This window comes from Cuculus canorus, chromosome 1 (assembly GCF_017976375.1).
Source record: "Cuculus canorus isolate bCucCan1 chromosome 1, bCucCan1.pri, whole genome shotgun sequence".
In the NCBI taxonomy this organism is placed as follows: Eukaryota; Metazoa; Chordata; class Aves; order Cuculiformes; family Cuculidae; genus Cuculus; species Cuculus canorus.
In genome coordinates, this window is record NC_071401.1 from 198,597,923 (window position 1) to 198,609,292 (window position 11,370).

The window sequence follows — 11,370 nt, forward strand, 5'->3', positions numbered from 1 at the left end:
AGATATCCTTCACGACTAGGTTTATGATATGAAAGCTCATGGCAAGAAAATTCAATGAAGACCAGTTATACAAATTTAGAAGCTAGATATTGCACATCTATGGCAAATTAATCTTTGCCATTAGATTTTTACAGGCTTTCTTCATCTTAACTTTATAACCTGCAGAAGCATTGAAAAAAATAAGATTTTAGTCTGTTCCTTGATACTAGAGATCTAAGTACCACAAGTCCACCACTAACAGGTATGTGATTTACAAGAAGTTTTATGGCACCAAATTTCTCCATGGAAGGCAAAGAGACAACATGGCAAAGGGTATTGCTGTTTCCTGATTAACTTCATTGGTTTTGTACCATGAAGCATCTGAGGTAAATGCAAAAGAGTTCCATCAGGCAAATGATGTTTCAGTCTTAGACATTGCACCGCATTCAAGGACAAATCTCAGGTCATTATACGTAACTGGAAGACTCTCAGACTTTTAGTAAGAGTTGAGCAGATTCTGAGTGACACGAGGTACTAAAGCATACCAAGTACAATACTGAGACAGGGTAGCAAGACATGACATAACTGCTGTTATCTGCTTTCACCTGAGACTAATAAAAAGTAATTTAAAGATGAGAGTGAACTTCTATTCCATCAACAATTTTTTTTTTAGTTACATGACTCATCCAAATTTTGCAGCTACACAGGCTGTACATCACGCCAGGGCCAAGATATTTGGCAAGCATCACTTTGTTGACATATTTGTAGTTTCAGATCTCCTGTTACAGATCTCCTGTAGATACTTGCACAGAAACTGTAAAAGGACCTTTGACATGCCATTGTATTCTAGAGGTCCTGCAAATTACAGGTGATGTAATGAGAGCAGACTAGAAGAGAAACAAAGATCATCACTATGATATATTCACCTAGAGCAGTGCGGCTGTATGTTGGATCCCCTGATCATAATGCACTGTGATTCACAAATCCTCTGAAAATGTTTAGCATCTAGAAATGTCACATGGAAAACCTGATTAAAAAAAAAAAAAATCAGACAAACCTTTCCTTCTGTTTGTAATATTGTTTCTTAAAAAAAGTGTCTCAAAACACTTTTGCTTAGGTGATTTTGATAGGCATGAAAATCATCACAGAGTAAGAAACAACTGTATAGATAATGATACATTCTTGTTTTATATTGTTCTGAAGGGGGAGAAGTGTTTAGTGTTTACTATAAAACAGTTTGCCAAAGGGATGCAGCATGACTGAAAGCATATTAATATAGAGCTTTATCAAAAACTAACAGAAGATGCTTAAAGGAGAAACAGTGAAGTCAGCCTTCAATTGAATTAATTAACAAAGTGAGGTCTTTCTTCGAAAAGAAGAATTTGTAGGCTTGAGGAAGATTAGAAGAACCAAGATCAAGCAGAAAAGGAATTTGTCAGTGTGAGATGATAGAAGCGGATAAACAATAGGCTGGTAATATTTTGTTTTGAAATTATGTTCTCGGAGAATCATGATATTTTTAGTTGTTTTAATGTACATAGTAAACTCATTCAGTTCCTCAAACCAAAACTGAGTGATGATAATTTACATTTTTCATCAATATAAGATGGAGTTTACTTTAAAGCCTTTTCAAATATTGTTTCTTCAAAGTTCTTTCTTTATTTCTTTCTTTCTTTCTTTCTTTACAGGAGTTTGGACTTAGAAGAACTACAGGTTTTTTACAATGCAATATTTTACTTCTTTTCCTCTTTTAACATTTTCTTTCATGTTTCATCATGATTCTGTAACTGATCACTTAAATGCCAGATGTTAACTAACCAACACAAAACATTTAAAATAGTATATTCAGGCTAAGAGAGCTTTTTCTTTTTTTTCTGTAAAACAAAGATTATTATCTTTTCCCCTGCAGGCTATGAATTTCTCTAAGAAATGAAAATTTTTCTAATTAACACTGGCTGCATGCTCTAACTTCATCATATTTGCCTAGCTACATGAATAAAACCAGGGCAGCAGTTTTAATAATAGTATTCCCATTGCACACTTTTAGAATATTTATTGACCAAAGGTTTCTCAAAAGGCCTGAAGCAGATGCTCACCCTTGCACAGCATACTGTAAATCATACAAAACAGCATTACTCCTGTTTCCATGTAAGTAAAATAAAATGCTTTCAGTGAAATAATGAGTACAATATCTGATGAAGAGTTTAAAATAGCAGATGATATTATCACTTTAAAAGCAGAGAGGTAGCTGCATAGAAGCAGCAGCATGCAGGACACTCTGGTTTTGCACCTTCAGGTGGTGCTTAGCTCTTGAAAGCAAAAGCAGGAAAGTGATTGATGTTACACAGCAAACAGTCTGCTTCTTGCATCCCTGTTGGTGGTGCTTCTCACTTCAGAGTTCTGCTACAGCAATACTTTCAGAAGCCTTCATCAACCAGAATGCAGTTATGAAAGGAGCTAGCACAGATTCTTTGCCAAAAATATCCGGTCTTGGTCAGCAAGTCCCTCAAGTATTACTTGGAAATACTTCTGAACTTGTCAGTCACCTCTTGTGATATGGATGAAAAACAAACTTAAAGCTTGTCCTGATTGTTGGTAAAGAATCTGTTGTGTGTCCAGTGGGAGAAGTGATGGAAGAACTCTCCTCCCTACCCCATACGTGGGCCAGAGGTATTGATGTATCTTTCCCTAAGACATTTCTAAGTTGATGTTGAGTTCTCTGTGGCCTGGAGAATTTAGAATTTAGGTAAGAAGAAGAGACTGTTTGCCACATACGCATAATCTTTTTTTTTTTTTTTTAATGCAGACTTCTCTGGGCTATATATAACCAACGATCACAAGCCAAGTCCTTATTTTGATATAAATTCAAGGTGATTTGTGTCTAGTATGAATGAACATCTTTCTTGGATTTTAACTTGCCTTGCTAGGAAAATTAGTCTTTCTCAGGCATCCTAAATCAAAGACTACTATAGTGAAAGCTGTAGAAAATAGAAAACATTTTCATTCATGAAACAGTATCAGTCATGATTCAGTTATGAGTTAAGTGGCTAGTTGTTATTTAGCCATGATTTATGTGGCTAGGTGATTACTAATTGAAAATACGATACTTGCACTAAATGTATTTATCTACTTCAGAAATCAAGAATGCTTATAAAAAAAAATCCCTATATTTTTACTATATAATTTAGTCTTGGGGTAAATTTACTGCCACCCAGCTAAAGAACAGACATAGTAAGATATCATGAAAGTAACCACTGCAACAATAACTTCAAGACCATTCTCTGAAATAAATTCTCTTTTTTCAAGCACAATTCTTGTAGAGAAACTCAATTTTAATCAAGAAAATTTTCAGACCTTTGTTTATTTTTCTACATGGATAAGCATGATAAAACCCTTCATGTTAATTAAAATGTATTCTATTTCACAATTATCATGAAAGTTAAAGTAGGTATGGTGAAAGTCTGGCTCCTGCAAATGGCAATGAAAAACTTATTCCACTATAGTAGACATCTGCAGCCCTCAAAGATAATTAGCGAGCCCTAACAAATCAAAATTCTTATACATTTTTTTGTATATTGTACATTCTATATATTAAAATCTATGTATGAACATGGAGACTATCACTTTTCCTCTGCAAATCTAAGGTCTACCTTCAAGTGCTGCTGCTGTTTGAAATATTTATGCTTGGAGAATAAATTTCTATGATTCTTTCTTTCTAAATTCAGTCTGCTCCTTCTGCCTGCTGCGGCTTCACTCTACTCCAGCAAGAAGCAAACAATTCCCACAGTAGGTGAAAGGAGGATATTTGGATGGGTAAGACAGGCACAACTGCTACTTAACCGTACCTTTTCTAGACAATAACTATGTCCAGTACACGGCTACACAACCTGAGATTAGGTGATGCTAAAATCCCTGAAGTTACTCAAGAGCAATGTAAATGTAAAACCAGAACCCAGATCCCTCAAGATCTGCAAATTTCGTGTAACCAACTATACCAGATCCCATTGTGGCAAAAAAAAATTGCACATGCCGCTGTAAGGGCTCGACATCTCACTTTCATACTGTGTAAGCTTTGCTGTTTGCCATATTCACAAACTAACATTAAAAGAGAACAGTTAGAAATACACTACAAACCATGTGTTATGGTTGAATTATACAATTACATCTTTCATGGGCTCTTAAGGCCTACATACTTCTAGCCTAGCTGTGTTAGGCTTATATAAATATATCCCTCCTGTCTTCTGGAAACGCCATCTATTTCAATCTGTAATGTAAATAGTTTCTTTTTAACATGCAGTGTGTGCTGATTTCACCTTAATTATATATTTCCCATTGCGAGAACTTGAACTGTGGGATACTGAGAAAGAATTTAACCAGCAGCCTATAAAGAATAGGGGCTGAAGCTTGGCTTCCATTAACACCTCATTAGGCAGAGCCTGTACTGTATGTAAAATGAACTAATGATTTTGAAATGTAGTTGTCAACCTATAACTTAATAATATAGAAACATTATTTCCCTGTAATACTGAATAAGTGATAATACAGTTTTATCTCTACAAATCAACATGAAGCTATTGGAGTACATTATTACCCCTAGCAAGATCTTCATTGGTCATCGTCAAACACTAATGTTTAGCACAACCATAGCACTGATGCCACAAATTTTACTAATTGCCTTCTAAATTTTCTGATAGGCACAAGCTGATGGTTTGAGGAAAACACCTACAAATCTTGGGTATAAATATAGTTCAGCTTCATAAAACCGATGTTAGAACCATAAAATGGCTATTAGGTGGTTGTAGGATTAATTCTAATCCCATTAAAGGAATGGTAAAATTCTTATATTGAGTTTACTATGAATGAAGACCGTTCTGTACCTTACCAAAATTCACCATCACAGTTTGCATTAACTTGACAGGTTTAACAGTAGTTCAGGAATGCAGGACTTCCATTAACTCCCACTGAAGTTGAGTAAATGGCCAGAGAGTCAAACAGGGGTTGCATAACGTATCCTTTAATTGGCAAGGGGATTGCGGTATTCCTATCCATCAGGTGACCTCCTTGTACAAGGGTTAGGATCTGATCTTGTTGCAGTGAGTTTGGAAGCATGTGTGCGCTGCAGGTGGACCCTAGTTTGCTGTGAGAGCAAAAAGTTCACATTCAATGTCAGTTCACTGTGCTTTCACTGAGCATCACTTAAAAGAGCAAAAAATAGAATTTTTGAATTTATAAAAATCAGAGAATCTCCCTTTCTAATTTGCAGAAGCTTTGTCTTGGTTCTTTAAAATAAGAATAACTAGTTGTAAATACTTATCCTATAACAAAAAACTGTCATGGCCATAGACCTTATCATACAAGCTTTTAACTTACCAGTCCGCACAAGCTTATCTTACAATGGGCTCGTTCCCAACAAACCACCAGCACCCACACAGTTACAAAGGGAGCCTGTGAGGAGGCATACTTACTTTCATTTTTCAGGGTCTTTGCAGTGAAATGTCAAAATTTACAGCTACTCCACACTGAAAATTTGCACATATGGGCTTCATCAACTGTACCACATGGCAACTCCTAGGACAGGCTAGAGCAGCTTTGCAAAGAGGGTGCACGACCGCCTCTTCAAAAGCAGCCCATGCCTTGTTGGTACCCACAGCAGTCTCTCTTTAGAGTAAATGCAATTAAGATGAGAGACCCTCCTGCTGTTCCTGTTTGATTAGTGAATATAGCAATGACATTTACTCATTGTCTTCATGCTTGGTTGCTACATTCTTTCGGCTGGGAGGATTACAATAGCTGTTCCCAGGGTGCAGGCAGGTATGTCATTTCTAACCTTTGACACGGGATATGTGGTCATGCATTCACTGACCACAATACAGCTTGTAAAATCAATCGCATTTCATAAGTGTGAAAAATGTAATAGGGTATCGTGCAAGGTGAAATATAAGATGGTGATATGTGTGTGTGTTCATGGTAGAGTGTTTACTTGGGATAGATCTTTCTATGTCATTGGATCTGAGTGAACTGACATCAGGCACAGGAGGTTTGGCCCTCTGTGAAAAATAAATGTTTTAAAATCTCCTTGAAAATATCAGAGTTATGATGTGCTATGTCCAAATTACTAGCTCCCTGCTAAAAATGTAAGTAGTATTCACTGAAATGTACGCTGATCCTACCAGCGGAAAACCAATTACTTCTACAAGCAAGCACAGAAGCAGTTAATAGTTGCAGCACCAGAGTGGGGAGCTTGCCAAAACTGGCAGCTAAGCCAGAGTCCTGAACCAACATATCATTAGGTCTATTTGCCTCATTTACTTTGCTTTCCTCATCTCCCTGATCTTATCACATGCAAACAAATATCAATAATAATGATAGCCTTAGTAATTATACCTAGAAATAAATCCATGTTCAAGTATACACTTTCAACAATAAGAGATGTGATAATCAGCATTTATCGCTCATTCCTATCATACTCTGAAAACATAAGCTAAAAAAGAAATGGATCGTATATTAAAAGGCATCATATAATTGATTTCATTGAGAGCAATTAATCGTTTACTTACAAGACAGCTTTCCATGACAAATCTTTCTTTCTTGAAAATGTGTTTCACTGCCCCATAAAAGCAAGCCCCATTTCTTATAGCTTCCTAGCAAGACATTCAAACCAATTATCCTATTCAGCTTCTCCTTTCTTTATAATTGGTAATTTAGCTTGCCATATAAAACACAATTAAACCTTGTTTAGACTAAAGCTGTCTACATGTGAAGTTGTAGCTGAGGCTAATTCTTAAGTCTTATCCATGCTTAAAAGATATTCTAATGTGCTTCATACTGATGCAGCTTAGTTATCACTTTCATAACCACAAAAATGTTCTTGAGTAAATTAGCGTTTGCTCATTCCCAACTATGTCAGCAAAAAGACATTTTCTTTTCATCTTTGCAGAAGAGGTAATATCAAAACATTTCTGATTGGCCAGTTATCAATTTATGTTGCACTTAACATTTTTTCACTTTCACTGCAATAACTGCCTGTCACATATTTCTAAGTACATAATCTACAAGTGCACATACTGCTGCAGAGAACTGAAACCTCATGGTTGTGCACAGATATTTTAAAATATACACAGAGTTAAAACCAAATCACAGGGAAGAGCTTAAATCACATGAAGTCCAGAACTGAACAAGGAAATACTCTGAAGAAGCAAAGGAAGAATAGTTCAGGCTTCAGGTAAAGTGAAAGTCAAATAATGTAAAATAATTTAAAAAAAAAAAGTTGTAAGTAAGATACATACATATGTCAGAATAAATAACTTTTTTTTCCTTTGGGTAACTTAGTTAAACTGCAAGCAGACTTACATTGACAGTCATTTTAATTATAGCGTGATGACACTTGCTAGTTTAGAAAATGAATCATATGGTTGCACAGGAATTCAGCCTTTTTGCCTTAGCTATATTTGTAGACAGATAAAATTCTAAAAGTGAAACAGACATTTAATTACTTAAGGGTTAGTTGATGCATAAGAGTATATTTATTCAGTGATAATTTCAGGTTATCTTCTCCATTTCTCTTATTACAGACCAGCAATTCTCCTTATAGCATGAAGGCTAAGAAAGAATCACAAGCAAATATAACACACTTTCAGGTAGAAGAACATTTCAGTAGCCTAAAATCATAAGTGTAAGTTCCTTATTTATTCCTGAATTCAGGAAACTTAATTATGGAAGCAGTTCAGTACAAGGAAACAATTTACAAGATTTCTGAAGAGTAATATTTTACTCTGTCAAAAAAACATAATTTAACCTTAAAGCAATACTTTCAGTGAAGTTAATGTACTCACAGTAGCATAAAGTCTTTAAAAACCTGACACACTGACCTACCTTTATGTGACAGACGTAACCTTGGCTGCCTCGTATCTGTTGCATGACATCCAGTCGGTAACTCTAGTAACAAGCCATATAGTGCCAGGATTAAAAGGTCCTGGGCTGATGCCATCCTGCCCAAGATCAAATTCTTGTGTTCTTCAATTTACTGCTCCTGTTTGTTTGTTGTTGTGGTGGGGTAATTTTTAGGCTCCAAGTTCCACTTCTGCTTTTCCGGTGCAGTTAGATTGCTCTCTTTGGTCAGTTTATGGGGTATCTCTATGGGAAATTCAAAGTTCATCAGAGAAGCGCACAGCCTCCGTTAGCCATTTGTCAAGCTGTGCAAATGTCATGTAAAAATATTCCCTCCCTAGGACAATTGTTTATAAAGTGCGAGGACATTCCAAGGCGTTACTCTGCGGTGTTGTGTCTTGAGCTCTCTTTAGTAACTCTGCCAGTGGATTCAGGAAGAAGCTGTATTTTCAGTCCCTCCTGCAAGGCAATTCATTCAGGGAAGGAGGGAGGGAGGGAAGGAGGAAAAAAAAAAAAAAGAGGAAAAAAAAGAAAGCACCCTCCTCCTTGGTGCTCTTCAGGACTCAGCCCCTTGCTCTGACTTGCCAAGCAGCTAGTTTTAATTCACCTTTCACCTTTGGTAATTAAAAACAAGAAGTGCCATTCCCTCCTGGAGTTGCAGGATCCACCCAGCAGGGAAGCCGGGCTGTCAGGCTGCTGTATTTACTGAGAAAGTTCAGGGAGGGTTGAGGCAATGTACAGTACCAGCTGCTTCTAGGAAGCGTTTTAATCCACACGCCGTGCACTGATTCCTCAATTGCTTAGTGGTTTCACATTGTAAAGCATCGGAAGACGGGTCAGAATTCCTCCTGTCCCTCCCTTTCAAAAAGTCATTTCAGCTTTTGCTCCTAGCTCAGTTTTGGAGGAGGATTAACCCCTGAATTAACTATTTAAGTACATTATCAATGAGAGTCATTAAACAGCAGAATAAAAAGATTCCAGTTGTATATCCTCTTTTAATCTAAAGGAAAATGTTTGGCTATCAAGATTTTTTTTTCCTCCTAAATGTGGTTGCACAGTGTTCTCTCCCCATTTCATTTTAAATGTCTGTGAATCTGGAATCTTAGATCATCTATACATGTCAGTAAAATTACTTATCTGACTAAATGTTTGTAGGATTCGGGATTATTAAAAAAAAAAAAAAAGCAATAAAAAGCCTGAGCATAGAGCTGCAATAGCATGATAGACAGCATCACGTTTACAAGTGTCAAGCAGATACCTCTTACATTGCAACTAACAAATACCAGAAAAAGTCCTATCTTTTTCATATAATTTGTAACTTAACTTAAATATATATTTGTGGCAAGAACTACATGTTTATAATTCAAGCCCATAGATCTATATTTGGAATACATTAATGAAGAACCAAAGTTTTTTGTAATTAAGATCTCATGTATAAAAAAATTTAGAATTTTGTGAGGTGCATTTTAGACATTAACAATTGCACTTTCTTTAATGGAATGGAACAACAAAGTCATGTTAAGTCTTTGTACTTCTCACTGTTTTATGCAGAAAAAGAATCACAAAGAAAGGAAGATGAAAACTAGTGTATGGATTTGACAATAATGCACTCAAATCTGGTAGCCAACAAAAGATAATCATATCTGGAAACAAAGATTTAATAAGGAATTTCTATGTGCTAACAAACCAAAAATAATCTGGTACAATAATATGGTGAAATGCTAACAATTGTAATAGCTGTTTACATGAGTGTGATAAGACAGATGTGTTCAAGAAGGATAAAAATTATGAACTACTAGGACAGAAAATAAAATGTCGCTTTGGTGAAAAGATAGAAGTAAATCATGAGAGTGCTCAAGGACTCCTGGAGGCTGCATAATCAGGAGCAGGGAGGAGGTCATGTCTACCTGTTAGTTCTCCGGCACCAGGTCATATGCACATACCTGGGCTTGCTTTAAATCAGCTGGAAGCTGTGCCAACAGCAGTTAAGCCACAGGAGCAAGAGCTAAATCACACAACTATTTGCTCCATTTCTTGCACACAACTGCAGGTTGCACTGTATTTTATGCTGATGTGCCAGTTGTCTGACAGTAGCTCAGCATGTGCACTTGAGACCTTGTCAGTGAAGAAGGCAACGTAGGTTCTGCCTCCAAGCACTCGCCTCAACATGGATGAGTTTATTGGCACCTTTCTGTATAACTGAGAAATACAAATGTTCTGCATTTGACTATTAAAATCTGCTGTAAATGAGTAAGATCTGGTGACTGTTGAGTTTAGTGAAGACCCTCTGAAAATTCTCATTTGTCTTCGGATGTGATTCTGTGAGTTCTTAGTGAAATACTTGTGGTTTTCCTCAAAAGAAAAAAACAGAGATTCAATTAGTAGTATTCCTAAAGACTCATTCTTTCTTAAGATAAATTTCCAAAATTTAAACATTTCTAATTCTGAGATAGCCCAAGTGGATTGTTTTTCTTTTTGAATGAACCTAATATGGAAAACATAACATTCCTTAAGTTTAATGTATATATTTTCAAAAAGGACACAAAAATACAAAAGTGAGATCACCGTATGAAAACTAAAACCATACTTGGTGAATAAAACAAACATTAGTGTAACCCCTCAAATCTTCCTCTCTCATAAACTCCTCTACAAGCTGTAATAGGGTATTGTTTTCTTAATTTTGTCAGGCTGCAGCTAATACTGTGGATGCTCAGGTTGCATAGTTAGACCTCAGGTGTCCTGGGGTGCTAACAAAATCTTAGTGCAACAATTTTCGCAGCTTTAAAGTTCTGGTTTCTTTTTCCAGTTGGGGAGAAGGAATTGGGAGCTGATGGAAACTATGGGCCTTTTTTTGGTATTTATATAAAATTTAAGGTGCAGCAGGTCTATTCAATCAGGCATACACACAAATAAGGGCAATTCCCCACCAACATGAGCTTACATGCACTCACATGCATTTCTAACCCCACACATCCTCAACCATTACAGAGCTCCTTGGCTCCCTACAAACAACATGATCCAGGATTGAAGCTTCAGTAGAATCAGAAATATCCAAACAACCTGATTTTCATATTTCTGCCCAAGAACAAAGCGTTCTTGTCTTAAATCTGATTCTCAAGCAGGGTGGGCCATGCAGGTGCCTCAGGCCTCTTCCCCAGCCAGCAGAGGGAAGAGCCACCCAGAAAAGGCGTAGAAGCAGAAGCTTTGAGCTGCAACTTGAAGTTAAGGCTCTGTCTGTCAGCAAGAGGTACTGGCATGGGAAAGGTGGGAATGGTTGTTAGGTATGAGGAAAGATGGCTGCACTGGAAAGTGACCTAGCAGAATAGAAGAGAAAAGGAAAATTCATGTATCAGTGTATGCCGATTTTTTTTTCTAAGAAAACTGAATGTTCTCTCAGGGTGAAACCTCATTTTCTTTTTTTTCTTCAAATTGCTGCTTAAAGATTGCAAGTCTTACGTCCTTACACAATAAGTTTTGATGTAAAGCAAGTAGTGGAAAGGTACA

The 11,370-nt window shown here is 36.6% G+C and overlaps 1 protein-coding gene across 1 annotated transcript in view; it reads right to left on the minus strand.

Annotated features, from left to right (window-relative positions):
- Positions 1 to 8,366, minus strand: part of SEMA3E (semaphorin 3E) — a 142,282-nt gene extending 133,916 nt beyond the window's left edge. The window contains exon 1 of the mRNA XM_009568583.2: positions 7,852 to 8,366. Within this exon, the coding sequence (XP_009566878.1) occupies positions 7,852 to 7,966 (115 nt within the window). The 5' untranslated portion in view covers positions 7,967 to 8,366. The remainder of the gene's footprint in view (positions 1 to 7,851) is intronic.
- Positions 8,367 to 11,370: the final 3,004 nt, after the last annotated feature.